A 15,878-nucleotide genomic window follows, 5' to 3' on the forward strand; every position below is an offset into this window, starting at 1 on the left:
GAACATTATTATGCTCCTTTATCGACTCTGGAAAGGCATGATCTGGGAACCCCTCCTGGTCATAATTCTATGATCCCTTGAGGGGGGTCTGTGATGGTTTATATATACTTGGTCCAGGGAATGGCACTATTAGAAGGTGTGGCACTGTTGGAGTAGGTGTGTCACCGTAGGTGTGGGCTATAAGACCCTCACCATAGCTGCCTTCAGATGAAGATGTAGGACTCTCAGCTTTGCCTGCACCATGCCTGCCTGGATGCTGCCCTGCTCCCACCTTGATGATGATGGACTGAAGCTCTGAACCTGTAAACCAGCCCCAATTAAATGTTGTCTTTTATAAGACTTGCCTTGGTCATAGTGTCTGTTCACCCAGTAAAACCCTAAGGTAAGTGTACTCACATACATTAAATATATATATGTAAATAAATAAATGGTTTTAGTTAATTTTATATATCATACCCAAAATCATTGAGGGAATACCATCTTAGTTGACTGGGAAGAAATGGGGCAGATGAAAGAGAAGGACCTTAATCTGGGCCTACAAATAAGCATACTAAGTGCAATCCCAGAGACTATTTGGAACTGCAAAATTGCTAAATACACATACTGTGTATTTCTGGTTAGTCTGAACTCTCACATACACAATGGAATGGGTGGTCATATATTTTAAGAACCATCTCAGTAGAATGTTTCCCACTGTAGCAGTGTTTTATCTGGGAAAATTTGGTGGTAAAGACAGAAGGGATTGACTGCAATCCACAGAAGAATGATTAATAGCTTTAACAGGGACCAATCGTTCAGTATCTTCTTAGGGCCTAAAACAAAGAATCATTAAGATTACTAAACTCAGTGCCAAGAAGCATTACATGTAATTTAATATTATAGAAAATATAATAAGACTTTAAACATTAAGGTTTTTTTATTCAATATTATCATCCTGATTTTAGAAACCAAATTATGACAGATCTTACCTGCTGGTTCACAGAAATGCAAAGCAGTCCATTTAATATAGGTGGATGCATACTTACTCAAAACTTTCTTAGAGTATGAAATCTTGGTTGCCCACAATAGAACTTCCATAACACACAAACCAAGCAACTTCTTAACAACTCGAGCCTTCTTTCATACTACCATGTTCAACATCAAAAATTAATGGGTAAATTCAGTATGCTCTACTTGGCAAAGATCTTTAAATAGCTATGTTAATATTACTCTTGAGATGACTGTCATCTAAAAATAATGTCTTAAAAATGCGTGGTATGACATCACAATAGGTAACACTTAGCAGACAGCCCAAAGGGTTGTTTATATTAATGACTTTATAGCATGCAAAGTGTCATTGAATTCCAAAAGCAGCTAATATGACAAGCATGCACAGTATCCTTAATATCCCCATTTAATGACATTCTAACCTTAACATTTTAAAACATGAATCATATAAAAATAAACTTTCCACACAAACTTGAAAATTCTATTTTAAATATATCCCTGTAGTAGTTTTCAAAACATGCAATACAGTCCAAGATGTTTCACACCACAGCAGGCATGTAATGAAATAAGTGCCAGGCTAATTAAAAGAAAACAAAATAAAACACACACATACACATGCCAATGAAAATTTTTTTTGTGAAAATAGGAAGCCAAACAATTCCATAAGTCAAATAATGCAGTGGTCAAGTTTAAACAGATGGAAATTCATGTTAGTTAGATCCTTCTACACATTAACTAGATGCTAGAAATTTAAAATCTCAACAGTGCATGTGAAAAGCAATGGTCTAGTATAGTTCATGACGGTTGTGACCAATCAAGTAATGATAGGAAACAAAATCATGAAAATCAAATCATGCTTTAACATGAAATCTGGTAACACCCAAATTTTGTTTGTTTTCATGTTTAGAAATGTTTTTTTTAATATTGCATTCCTCTTCTGTCTATCTGTTACCTTTTTATGGCAAAAATAAAAGTTTTTATAAAATATTACACTGGACCTCTTCAATGAGGGAAAATGTTGGATCTAAGGCCTGAATAATTTCCAGGTATTAGGTATTCTGGCTGTTTCTCTAAACAGATCCTCAAGTGTCCCTAAGAATGCTAATAAGCTTTCATTGTATCTGTCATATATTTTTACTGTTGTTTTCAGGGAATATTATATTCAGAGAAACAAAGAACGTGTGACAGCTCCAAGGATATCCTGGAAGGTAAACCTCATGAAAAATAAAAAACAAAAAACAAAAAAACAAACACTGCACAAAAAGATAAATGTAATAAAGTCAACTTTCAATAGCTGTGCCATTTGAAGAGCCATGAAGCCAAATGGACGTCAAAATTTAAATTTAACGTAATTACATTTGGTATCGGTAGCCATAGTTCAAACTGTCAAGAGTACTTGAGGCTAGTGGATACCACAGCATGTAGAGAAGCATTGAATGTTTCCTTTTTTAAATTCTATTTACACAGTATAAAATATGGGAACCAGGGACTAACCAGATGATGATGGGAAGGCTAGGACGTCCTGAAGACAGAACACCAGCCACACAACTGTGGGAGACCGCATCTGTAAGTTAGGCAGATGCTCTCAATTCATGTGGCTTTGCTTCAAAGGTGTAGTAAGACACGATTTTAAGATAGTTAAAGAATTTTCAAAATGGTTGATAGCCACCAAAGGAGCCAGATGTCAGTTTTTGCTTTATCACTCAACTGTTAGGGAGAAAAATAAAATATTTAAGAACTAATGCAAGAGCATCAACTGTGTGCAGCTCACTTCAGACTGCTGCCATTGCATCTTCTCCCATACTCTGGTGGTAACAACTCCTGTTTTCATGGCTCGCCCGACTGGTGTGTGCCACCAGTTGGACTTCTCAGAAGGTGAGAGAAACAGAAAAGGGTAACATTTCTCAACCAAAGAGTATCACCAGAATTTGACCAAAAAAATAGTCAATTTTACTTTAAGAAGTCAACTAGCAGGGGTTGGGGATTTAGCTCAGTGGTAGAGCGCTTGCCTAGCAAGCACAAGGCCCTGGGTTCGGTCCCCAGCTCCGAAAAAAAAGAAAAGAAAAAAAAAAAAAAGAAGTCAACTAGCGAGGTGGGGGGAGCTGTGTGTACATGACCCACAAGTGGGTAAGACTTCCATATTAAATTTCTGATGGCAAACACTCTCAAACGTTGGCAACAGCAACAACAAAAAAGATAATATGCATAAAACAATGGAGAGACTATAAAATTGACAACTTCAAACAAAACTTTAATATCTGTTTAACCTTCCCAACATAGCTTGTTACATTTCATTAGTCTATGGAAATGTAAGATTTTTTCAGGAACCAGATACTAAAAGACAAAACCACATTGTGTATATGGACAAAAGGAAAGTGGGGATCATTTTGACATAAACCCCTTAAAAACATTAGAAATTTTGTCCTGTTTGACCTGTTTGTCAATGTCATTCCAATTTGTTTACTTTCTATGTAATTTTGAAGACTTGACCACTGGTGTTAGAGAAACTCTAGCTACACAAAAGAATTTAAGTCTAACACCACTCTGTCTGCAGCCACAAAAGCAATAAAGCGGTTTTTTTTCTACCTCTCCACCCCAAAGATCTCCGCTGTGGTGCTGTGGACAATGAACAGAAAGCCGGATTTAAAACTCCATCCCAAAGAGAATGCTCACAACTTGTTAACAAAAGAGAAGGCAGTGACTGTGTCCCTCACAGAACACAATTATTGGATCAACAATAAATGTGTGTGTTTCCTGACACAGGATGTTTACGAAGGCAGCTATATAAAACAGTCAAGTGATCTTACAGAATTCGGCTGCACCACTCTCAGGCAACACTTGATAGATGCTTTGTCCTACAAACTTGTGTCTTTAAACAACCTCATATCTGGCCACTAAGTAAATTCAAGTATCTTTTGTTTGCTTGCTTTTTTTGAGCTAAAACGCTAACTTACAAAAGGATAAAGGAAAATACAAAATGGAGGGAAAGATTACACACATATAATCAGAAATATAAGACAATACAGCTTTTCCGTTTATACACCTGGATGGGTAATTGACATATATACAGAAACCTTATGCTCTCAAAGTACCCTTTTGTTAAGAAGTCGATTAAATATGTATAACATTATCCCAATGGAATACATGAGCCACAGCACAACGTAAGCTCTCTAGTAGCCACAATAAAAGTTAAGAAACAAGCTTAGTTCTAGTATTATTTGACCCACTATACCCATTATATACAACCTCAGAATGCAATAAGATAAAAAGCATTAAATCTGTCTTTGTTATCAGAAGTCTCAGAAATCTAGTAAGCATTTTATATGTACAGCAGGAACTATTATATTTAATCAAAATGTCCTATTTCAAGCACTCCACAGCTAGTGTATACTACACTGGATAGCTTAGGGTCTAATCCTTTAGTAAAACTAATGGTAAAAACTAATTTTTAGAAATATATTCTTTCCACATCCATTGCTAAGAACAGGGCTTCTGGCTTCCTTTTCAAGTGTGTCCTATCATGTCTATTCATAAACAAAAGGTATTATTATATCTGTAACACAATGGCCTTTGGCCCTTTAAAACTGCTGACAGAAGACAGTCCTGACATTTGTGACCACTGATTCACAAAGCAAACCTTTGGATGTGACTGCCACATTTCAGACAGTCTCATGTTCCAAGCCCATCACCTCTCTAAGATTTATTTTTATTTATGTGTATGTTGAAAGGGCACCTGCAAGAAGAAGGTGCCAGATCCCCTGGAGTCAAAGCTACAGGTGGTTGTGAGTCACCTGACACGGTGCTAGGAACCATTCAGTAGTCATCCTTCTCCAACTTAAACACTCTCGGCACCTGCAACCACCAAAAACCTTTTAAGCACTTTCAACTCTCTGCTCAGGACATGATCTGCCTGCACAGTGATCTTACAGAAGGGGGAGGGGCATATTTTAGTCACTTCGCACCTAATCTGGACAGTGGGTGTATGGTGGAATGGAACTCTTACTCTGAAAACAAAAAGTGGTTAACCCTATTACACTGCAGTCATGGTGGCACACACTTTGTGTGATTCTAATACCAAAAGGGTGTTATTCAGTATCCGCTCAATAATTGTTCACTAGAGTGCTATGGTAAGCTTGCAAAGGCACGGATAATTCTAACTTCTTATGAACCACACATGAGAGTCAGTCAAATCTAGGTATTAAAGCACAGAACTTCATGAGAGATGTATGTGAGCACAACCTAATCATATGTAGGAAGAAAACGTGTATGATCACAACTAAGGAAAAAGATCCCACCAATCGTCAGTACTGAATAGCAATACACAAGAAGTAAATTTTCCTCCACCCACCAAGGGGATTCCCAACTGGCCAGTGATGACCCACTGAACATCAAGTTTTATCTGATAAAGATAACTTCAACTCATTATCGTCTTCCTGTCCCTCAGGATCCCAGATTCATAGCAAAGAGCAAAACATAAACATCAAGACCTCACAGTGAACACAACAGTCTTCTTTGTCCTCCATCTCTCTCAAACACAATTTGCCCAATCGACTTCCATGGTATATCCATTTATATGTGCAAACTATCTCCTAAATAATGAATGACTGGCATTCAAAGAAACTGCATGGGACTAGAGAGATGATAGCCCAGGGGGATGCAGATTTGACTCCCAGCATCCACATGGTAGCTCACAAGCATCTGTAACTCTAGTCCTAAGGAATACAACACTCTCTTCTTACCTCAGATGCCAGGTACACATGCATAACATGCAGGCAAAGCACTATACATATAAAATCAAGTAAATCTTCATATTATATACATGTTTTCAATATAACATATGATATATATTATATATAAAACATATATCCATATAACATGTATATATAACTCATAAAAGTACTCTTGTTCACTCTGATGGAGTAGATACATGGATACAAATACTGAACAAGGAACTTATCCACTGCATAAGGCAAGGCAAAGGTGATACTCTTTAAATGCAGCTTAGAAAGAGATACTTTTCTGAAAAATAGAGGGAAAATTCACAAGATTCAAAAGTTGTCCCTGTCCTACCAATGGGAGGAACTGAGTAGAATAGACCAAAAATGTAAAGATGAAACTTCCAAGTACAAACTGTTCAGAGCAGAAGCTCTGCAGCCTGGAACTTCTGCACACTTAGACACACGCTCCTTAGTGTAAAGACCATGCTTAATGTGAGGCTGCGGTCACCACTAACTTGAAAAAAATTCCAGCAGCTTTTGTAATTTTAAATTAATTTTACTCTATATCACCTCTACAACTGTTCAGAGACAACACCATCATGACAGAAAGCAAGGTAAATGTTGGCCTGTGATACAGGTACAAACTATATGCTATGTGCCATTAAAACTACATCTATAAATTACTGCAGAACTCTAGTACTCATGATGGTCAAACCCTTATTTTGGGGAGTAGGCAGATACCATGTGCCCCAAGGTGGCCTTGACATCATAGATCCTCCTCCCATGTGCTGGAACTACAGGTGTGTGCCACCATACCCTGCCAAAACACTTACTTTAAAAAAAAAAAATCGGGTTGGGGATTTAGCTCAGTGGTAGAGTGCTTGCCTAGCAAGCGCAAGGCCCTGGGTTCGGTCCCCAGCTCCGAAAAAAAAAGAAAAAAAAAAAAAAATCATGCCGGTAAGGAGACTATGATTCTCAAGTTGAATATCACATTTGATTTGCTTTAAAAGTTTTCTAAGGGTTGGAAAGATGGCTTGGCAGTTAAGAATACTGGCTGCTATTCTAAAGGACCTTGGTTTGATTCCCAGCACCTACATTATGGCTTACAACCAACTGTAACTTCAGTCCCAGGGGATCTGATGCCATCTTCTAGTCTGAGAGGATATTGCAGGCACATGGTACACAGACATACACTGAAACACACACATAAAATAAAAATAAGTTTTCTAGAAGTAAACTAGTACTCCCATCCTTAATTCTGCAGTATTTATTTGCACAGTAACTTTATTGATGCTTCTCTAAATATTTCATTATTCCACCATTACTGATCACTTAAAATAAAGACAGTTATAAGCAGTTTAGCACACAGTTAGTATTCAATATCCTTCTTAAGTGCCTATCAAAACACACAAGTTCATTCTGACATTTTAAGTGGGGGCTACAATTATAACTTGTTCACTTGGAAAATCATAACAAAACACCATCTCCCTTCCAGTTATAACTGAACCTCTATCAGTAAGCTCTCCCTGCCCCACCCAGCTTCTCCCACATACCTGGTCTGTTAATCTTGTCGATTTTATCCATGCTGGGGGAGGTGAGCCGGAGCCGAGGGCTGCTCTGATTAGAGCTGTCTGACGCCACATCGTTGAATGAGTCATCAAGAGACAGTAAGAGTTCTTTCACACATTTATGACAGACGCTGTGCTGGCAGGGAAGGATCAGCGGGTGTGTAAACAGCTCCTTGCATGCTGGGCAAATAAGCTCCTTTTCGATATTCTTGATAGTCACCTTAAGACGGAAACCAACACCAGGTCAAAACTCTCGTGGGCAGCGTGTCAGCATGCTCATGCATCCTGTGTAAGCGCATGTGCTTGCCTTTCCAAGATAGAATTCAGAAACAGACCTAAAAATGTGAACTTCCCAGCCAGGAAGGCAGTGGTGGCCATACCACAGAGGCAAGCAGATCTCTGTGGGTTCAAGGCCAGCCTGGTCTACAAAGCCAGTTCCAGAATAGCCAGGTCTCCACAGAGAAACCCTGTCTTGGAAAAAAAAAACCCTACAACTATGAAATTCCTTTAATATACATGGCACGGAATTAAGAACTAATGATATAAAGACAAAAGAACATAAAATATTAGAAAAAAGGTTAGAATAAAAATATTAGAGGACCACACCCTATCAAAAATCACAGGCTGTTCACATCATTAGGGACAAGTCCCTGATTTAGGACTTCACAGAGATTCTAAAAGTGATAATTTTCAACAAAAAAAATAATAATTTCACCATGACACTAACCATTCTTAATTCATTAACTGTATGACTGTCAAATACGAAGAGCTGGCAATAAATAAATAACACCCAGGCTAAACCAGTGTGTTCAGGAATCCTATTTACAAGCTGAGGATCAGCAATTTTCTACGTTAAATTTGACCATTTTCGTATGTTTTATGAAAATGCCACTAGAGTGCTTGATTTTATATTGCAATATTGAAGCACAGTTGTGATAAAAGCACATCATAAATATTACAGATGGAGAGAGGACTCAAAGACACCACCCTAAGAGCGTCTTCCTTCGAGCCTATACCTATTCATTATTTCACCACCTTGAGTAGGAAACACTTTAGGGTCACAACTAAAAAGGTTGTGACTCCATACTGTTTTCCCATCCATCACCTATACAGGTTTTGGGGAAAGTGCTGGGAAGGTGGGAGGAACAGCACTTAAGTTTCAAATTCTATAGATTACTGTTGGCCTCCCTGAAGTTTGAATGACAAGACAACATTTTGAAAATTTCAATCTTATACAATCATTTCATCTATAGGAAATATACAGAAAAATTTTGGTGTGATTTTTTTTGGGGGGATGGGGAAGGTGTTCAAGACCGTTTTCCTGTGTAGCCCTGACTGTCCTGGAACTAGTGCTGTAAACTAGGCTAGCCTCGAACCTCACCTGGATATGTATTACCAGTGCTGGGTTAAAAAGTGCTCAGAATGCAGATCGATCCATGCTCATCACCCTGTACAAAGCTTAAGTCCAAGTGGATCAAGGACCTCCACATCAAACCAGATACACTCAAATTAATAGAAGAAAAAGTGGAGAACCATCTCAAACACATGGGCACTGGAGAAAATTTCCTGAACAAAACACAAATGCCTTATGCTCTAAGATCAAGAATCGACAAATGGAATCTCATAAAACTCCAAAGTTTCTATACGGCAAAGGACACTGTTGTTAGGACAAAACAACAACCAACAGATTGGGAAAAGATCTTTACCAATCCTACAACTGATAGAGGGCTTATATCCAAAATGTACAAAGAACTCAAGAAGTTAGACCGCAGGGAGACAAATAACCCTATTAAAAATTGGGGTTCAGAGCTAAACAATGAATTCACAGCTGAGGAATGCCAAATGGCTGAGAAACACCTAAAGAAATGTTCAACATCTTTAGTCATAAGGGAAATGCAAATCAAAAAAAACCCTGAGATTTCACCTCACACCAGTGAGAATGGCTAAGATCAAAAACTCAGGTAACAGCAAATGCTGGCAAGGATATGGAGAAAGAGGAACACTCCCCCATTGTTGGTGGGATTGCAGACTGGTACAACCATTCTGGAAATCAGTCTGGAGGTTCCTCAGAAAATTGGACATTGAACTACCTGAGGACCCAGCTATACCTCTCTTGGGCATATACCCAAAAGATGCCCCAACATATAACAAAGACACATGCTCCACTATGTTCATAGCAGCCTTATTTATAAGAGCCAGAAGCTGGAAAGAACCCAGATGCCTTTCAACAAAGGAATGGTTACAGAAAATGTGGTACATCTACACAATGGAATATAATTCAGCAATCAAAAACAATGACTTCATGAAATTCATAGGCAAATGGATGGAACTGGAAAATATCATCCTGAGTGAGGTAACCCAATCACAGAAAAACACACATGGTATGCACTTATTGATAAGTGGCTATTAGCCCAAATGCTTGAATTACACTAGATGCACAGAACACATGAAACTCAAGAAGGATGACTAAAATGTGAATGCTTCACTCCTTCTTTAAAAGGGGAACAAGAAAACCCTCGGCAGGGAATAGGGAGGCAAAGTTTAGAACCCAGGCAGAAGGAACACCCATTCAGAGCCTACCCCACATGTGGCCCATACATATACAGCCACCCAATTAGATAAGATGGATGAAGCAAAGAAGTGCAGGCCAACAGGAACTGGATGTAGATCTCTCCTGAGAGACACAGCCAGAATACAGCAAATACAGAGGCGAATGCCAGCAGCAAACCACTGTACTGAGAATGGTACCCCCGTTGAAGGAATCTTAGAAAGGACTGAAAGAGCTTGAAGGGGCTTGAGACCCCATATGAATAACAATGCCAACCAACCAGAGCTTGGAGGCCTAAGCCACTACCCAAAGACTATACATGGACTGACCCTGAGCTCCAACCTCATAAGTAGCAATGAATAGCCTAGTAAGAGCACCAGTGGAAGGGGAAGCCCTTGGTCCTGCCAAGACTGAACCCCCAGTGAACGTGATTGTTGGGGGGTGGCGGTAATGGGGGGAGGATGGGGAGGGGAACACCCATAGAGAAGGAGAGGGGGAGGGTTTAGGGGGATGTTGGCCCGGAAACCCGGAAGGGGAATAACAATCGAAATGTAAATAAGAAATACTCAAGTTAATAAAGATGAAAAAAAAAAGTATACAAAAAATTCCGAAAAAAAAAAGAAATTAAAAAAGTGCTCAGAAAGTAAAAATTAATTCACTCGTTTTGATGAAATAAGCGTGTGCTAATCTATTTCCCCACCGGTGACACACGGGGCTTTAGTAAATCCTGATAATCACACCAAGAACAACTGACTTCATCACTGCCAACAGATCTTTAATACAGTGTCTCTTGAGGAATCACAACTATTTAAAAAGGCTCAAGGCATACTACGATTTCAACAAACCTGGAAATAAGACGGTCACACCTAAACTCACACCAAATACTGGATAGTCATATTTTATCTCATTTCACGAAGTATCACACTAATTTAAAGGAAAAAAGAAAAGATAGATCCTGACTTCCCAAAATAGAATCTTGTCCCGTTTTACATATAACTAATACCATCGGTAAAGCTCCACCTTCTATAGGAATATCTAAAACTCATTTCCATTTTTCTTGTGCCTAAATCATTTGACTACGATGGATATAAAGTCATTCTTCAAGGAAAAATCAATATTTATTTATATGCTTTGAGTTAAAATCAATGTGATGTGATAGCTCAGTCAAGCGACTGCAAAGGGGTGGGTCAGGAAACTTCAGGAGACGTGGCTACTCAACCACTGCAAAGAAAAGGCTTGAGCCGCACAGCCGCAGGGGCCCTGACCCCGCCCAGAGAGCAGGAGACAAGGCTACAAGCCGGTGGCAGGAGCAGCCTGGGACCAGGAGGTACTCCAGCGCCCCTCGGGGCTCCAGACAAAGGGCAGCACGCTGGGGCACGCGCCCTACTCTTAAGCGCACAAGACACCCCAAAGCGACTACTTCTGCAGACAGAATCCCACGAAAGAGCCTGCCCTTCCGTCCTCAGAGTGGCCAGGTGCACAGAACCCCGGCCAGCGTTTCTCTCCTTCCCGCTGGACCACTGGACCCCATGCCCCTCTCGATCCTCAGGAGAGCAGGAAAAGGCTTCGCCGGACGGTGGGACCGGCCGGGACAGAACAACCAAGAGTAGGCGCGTACCTGAGAGTCTGAAGCATCCCCCTCCATCGCAGCCCTCCGCCGGGTGACATCAACCACCGAGTCTTTACAGGCGCAGCGGGCCCCAGCAGGGTCGTGTGGGCGAGTCCCCGCGGCGATTCGGGAGCCTCGGGTCAGACCGGAGGGCAAGCTGGTCCGCCAGATCCGGCCAGCGGGCCACGCGGCGAGGGACTGGCCGGCGCAGGCGAAAGCACGGGCGCGGAGAGTGCGGTTGCTCCCTGCGAGGGCCCAGGGAGCGGCGAATGACGCCCCGCTGCCGGCTGCGGCGGCGGCTCGCGCGGACTGCAGCTGGACTAGCAGCCAGGCGGAGACTAGGGCGGTGGCGTGGGGCGGGGCCGGGAGGGGGGAGGGGCTGTCGCCCGGGCAACAGCGCGGCCGCACAAAGGAGGAGGGACTAATTGAGGCGTGGTCGGTGGGGAGGTGGGGCTCGGGAGGGGCGGGTGCTGGCTCTTAGCTGCCCACCACTCGTGCTCTCCCTAGGGCACCAGTAGTCTAAATCCTCCAGGTCCGGATGACAGCTCCCGGGCCGTAAGTGGATACATCCTAGCTCTGTGGCGCTTTGGTCCATTTCACTTTTTCTGTGGGCGTTCGCAAAGTGCGCGCCAAAGCCCGGAGACTAGTGACGCTACCAGGCTCTGAACTGAAGTAGGGATCCCAGCAAGTGCGCCTCAGGGAGCATTAGGAGCAGTACTACCGGGCCAAAGCGAGATCCCGCCCACTCCTGCCGCCACCCCTAAGCAGGCTGGCCTAGGGGAAGTTCTCGGGTGGGTCCCCCAGTCTGCTTTTAACCTACTCTTCCTGCCTTTTCTTCTTTTTTCTTTTTTCTTTTTTTTTCTTTTTTTCTTTTTTTTCCTCCCCGAAGTCGCATTCCCTGGTCACTGAGCACTTAAAGTACACTCCGGTTTTCGCTCAACCAGGGATTGGCGCCTCACGCCACACAGGAGCCCAGTGTTACTGGGACAGCCCGAGGAGCAGGGATTCCTTCCTTGGGTGCTGGCCAAGGATTCAAGTCAAGATACTGCGGCAAAGCCCCCACCCTAGCTCAGCCCACAACCACCTTACGGTTTCTCAACCGAAGACCCTGGACTGGGTCCAGAAATGCTCCGGCAGCCACACCAAGCTTGCACCGGACAAGGGTCCTAAGACGGGCGCGTTTCATCTGCTTCCTCAGCACCGGCAGAACAAATCAAGGGAGGCTGCCACAGTCGGGGGCAAATAACTACTAAGTAATTAAAGCCACTGCTTTCATGATGGCTAGTTTCGTCTGTAGGTATTAGATCGAAAGAACCTTTGTCCTACCTCCAAGGCCAAGGAACACGGAGCTGCCGAGCTACATCTCCATTAGGTTTGGAAACGCATCCTACTTTTAATTTCCTGCTTTGAAGAAAGCTATCTCCTGCGGCAAATCCCATATCTTCTCACAGCTCTGACACCAGCAGTAACCTCTTCGTCAACCAGGCAGTTAAATGACCATAACAGTCTAGAATTGAGAGTAGTGGGACTATAGTGTCTACTAGAGTACCCTCAATCTAGGTCGGGGGTGGGGCGAGGGGTCGGCGAGGCATGACTGAGCTAGTCCGATCCAGATAGGCAGCAGCACATGCTAGATCCTGTGAGCTTCCATGTATCTGGAGCATGTGTCCTAAGCAACAGGGAAAAAAGAGCAACAAACCTCTACGCCCCGAAACATGTACCTAAATAGACTTCTTGAAAGTCTTGACTTTCAAAAAGTATGTCTATTTCTGTTTCTAAAAAAGTATAAGTCTATTCTTGTTTCTAACATTGGCTTTTGTACTAAAGGTACATTAGTACGCTTAGATAGGCCTTTGAGCCGACGGTAGAGCAAAAGAAATTAGGTTTCATTAGCACAAATTGAGGACAAGACTTTTATAAACAACACCTGGGTGAAAATAAAATTCGAGGGTTTTCCATTTATACAAAGCAAACTTCACTGAGATATTTCACACCTGGCCATCAAACTTCTGTTATACAACTTCACAAAATGTGGGATTCTAGGCACTTTCAAACACTTTTTTATGACAGTATGAATTGCTATAGCTTTCTTGAAAGGAAATTTATCAATTCCTATTTTTAAAATCGCAATACAATAAGCTTTGTGAATGATTTGAGGCTAAGAATGGTCCTATTTCAATACTTGTCATGTATATACAAAACAATACAAAAATCTTACTTGCATTTATAATGACTAAATACTTTCCATAATGTACATCTATGCTACAAAATACTTTGGAGCAGAGCTATTTGATGAAAAGAGGGGACCTAGGAGTAGGAGAGCTGGGGGTTGGAGGGAGTACTGTAAATACTGTCACAGGGACATGACATGGCGACTGTACCTATGAACTCAAAGTAGCTATGGTTTCCTTCCCAAGATCTAGTCAGCAAGAGCAGTGAGCATTCCCACAGGCAGAACTAGCTGGGACTCAGTGGGTTAGTAGCAAAAACTGAGGACACAATGGAGGTAAGAGGACATGTTGGGGTGCCTGGGAGGATGGAAGATGCAAGTTGGAGAAGCATACGGCAAGATTCACTGCTTAAATATATAAAATAGCCAAAAAATGCATATAATATTTTAAATATTAAAGATGTCTAAAATACAGTGAGGTTTTATTAAATTAGATCTACCAAGCATTTATAGAGCAGAATTTTTATCCTCAGCACTGTATTGTTGCTACTCTGGTGTGTGTGTGTGTGTGTGTGTGTGTGTGTGTGTGTGTGTGTGTGTGTGTGTGCAGGTATGTGTTCAAATAGGTAAATAATAAAAATGAATAATGAATATGAATACAAACAAGTATTATATATTAAATAAAATGAACGAAATAGCACAAAACAGGTCAGGAGAGATAATAGGATTAGTCAGGTGTGTGAGACTTAATTTCCACTCACACAGTATTGCTGGATTTTTTTTTTTTTCAGTATATGCTTGTTTCAATTCCAAAGCGTTTTTGTTGAGAATCCTATTGCTCTAGAAACTACTAAAAGCAGGAAGGGAGTGATATTAATGGCAAGTCTGAAGTCTGATGCTGGAAACCATGGGCTCCCCACTTCCCCTTACAGTCAGCATCCTCTTTGGCTGCTAGGCTCCCATCAGCTTCCCATTCTTGGCACTCAGACCTCCACGTCTCCACTTAAAAGGTACCAAGACCCTTCCTGGGTCCTGAATAAAATTCCCTGGTTGGTTCTGTTCCTCATGTTTGTAAGTTTGCTTTGAGGTAAGCATATCAGCAGGTTGGTCTCAAGGACATGATCATTTTGCCTCAGCTTCTTAAATGCTGGGATTACAAATGTGTACTACCACGTCTGACTTGCATGGGTTGCTTATTATTTGTGGATTGTTTTTATTTCTTCTTTACCCAGGTCATCTTGGTTTTTTTGTTTTGTTTTGTTTTTTGTTTTTTCAGATCCTGTTCTTTCTCACCCTCACAATTAACCCCGCTGCCTACCTGGGATGCCCCTCTGCCTGCCTATCCTGCAGAGACAGTCTAACACAGTGGTTCTCAACCTGTGGGTCACAACCCCTTTAGAGGTTGAACAACCCTTTCAAAGAGATCAACTAAAACCATCAGAAAACACCGATACTTGCATTATGACTCATAGCAGTGGCAAAATTAAAGTTATGAAGTAGCAATGAAAATAATTTTATGGCTGAGGGTCACCACAACATTGAAGAACTGTATTAAACATGCTTAGGAAAGTTGAGAACCAATGGTGTTTAATGGGTATTTTAGAATGACTTGCTTGAGATAGACTACTGTTGTGGTGGCTCTGTGTGCATAGGGGCAGAATAAGCTATGTGCTACAGCTCAGCACCTTGTTCTTGGTATGTAAGGGACAGAAGGTTGGATATACATGAGTTCATGCTTCAGTGTGTGTGTTGGGAGGCAGGAGTTAAAGGAGAGGTGGTGAACTTGCGATGACACAAAATGAGTCTGAAAATACAGAGGGCTGGGAGCACCTAGATTTCTATACATGCTGGGAACTTTTTGAAGGCTGTAAATAAAGTGGCAAGATGGCTTGGTGGTTAAGAACATGGTTTGCTCTTCTAGAGGACCAGGGGTCCATACCCAACACCTGCATGGAGGCTCACAGCATCTCTAATCTAATGCTCTCTTCTCACCTCTGCAGGCACCAGGCACACACATGGCACACAGACATAGATGCAGACAAAAAGGCAAGGATTTCTTAATCATCCCACTTTGTACTTTATAAGATGCCCTTTCTCTTCCCCCAGTTTGACCTAACCTACCCTACCAGTCCCGATAGTTTCTCTTAACATGTGAGCCAAAATGCAGCACATGGAAGCTTGGTCTATGCCTGCCATCTCCCTCAAGCCTATAGACCTTCAGAATCCTTGGTTCCCCTTTCCCTCTCCCTCTCCCTCTTCCTCCCCTTCTCGTGTGTGT

General features: G+C 41.7%; 1 protein-coding gene and 1 long non-coding RNA gene across 11 annotated transcripts in view; one reads left to right on the forward strand and one right to left on the reverse strand.

Annotated features, from left to right (window-relative positions):
- The window catches only part of Trim36 (tripartite motif-containing 36), a 53,466-nt gene that overhangs the window by 30,541 nt on the left and 7,047 nt on the right, over window positions 1-15,878 (reverse strand). For 4 of the 10 annotated variants that reach the window (NR_199356.1, NR_199357.1, NM_001437400.1 and 1 more), the window contains exons 1-2: window positions 11,440-11,743; window positions 7,259-7,493 (exon numbers count right to left, since the gene is read on the reverse strand). Coding sequence is in view for 7 of the 10 variants with exons in the window: in NM_001437400.1 (NP_001424329.1) it covers window positions 7,259-7,493; window positions 11,440-11,466 (262 nt within the window). In the remaining 3 variants the exon portion in view is untranslated. Of the gene's footprint in view, window positions 1-3,573; window positions 3,604-6,800; window positions 6,899-7,258; window positions 7,494-11,439; window positions 11,744-15,878 lie in introns of those variants that run through there. The other 6 variants (XM_087592431.1, XM_087592429.1, NM_001106147.2 and 3 more) reach the window with 4 other exon arrangements.
- On the forward strand, window positions 11,831-12,708 carry LOC120098337 (uncharacterized). Its single transcript, XR_015642529.1, has 2 exons — window positions 11,831-12,221; window positions 12,375-12,708. It is a non-coding gene; the product is annotated as an uncharacterized LOC120098337 (long non-coding RNA).

This window comes from Rattus norvegicus, chromosome 18 (genome assembly GCF_021556685.1).
Source record: "Rattus norvegicus strain SHRSP/BbbUtx chromosome 18, alternate assembly SHRSP_T2T, whole genome shotgun sequence".
Lineage (NCBI taxonomy): Eukaryota > Metazoa > Chordata > Mammalia > Rodentia > Muridae > Rattus > Rattus norvegicus.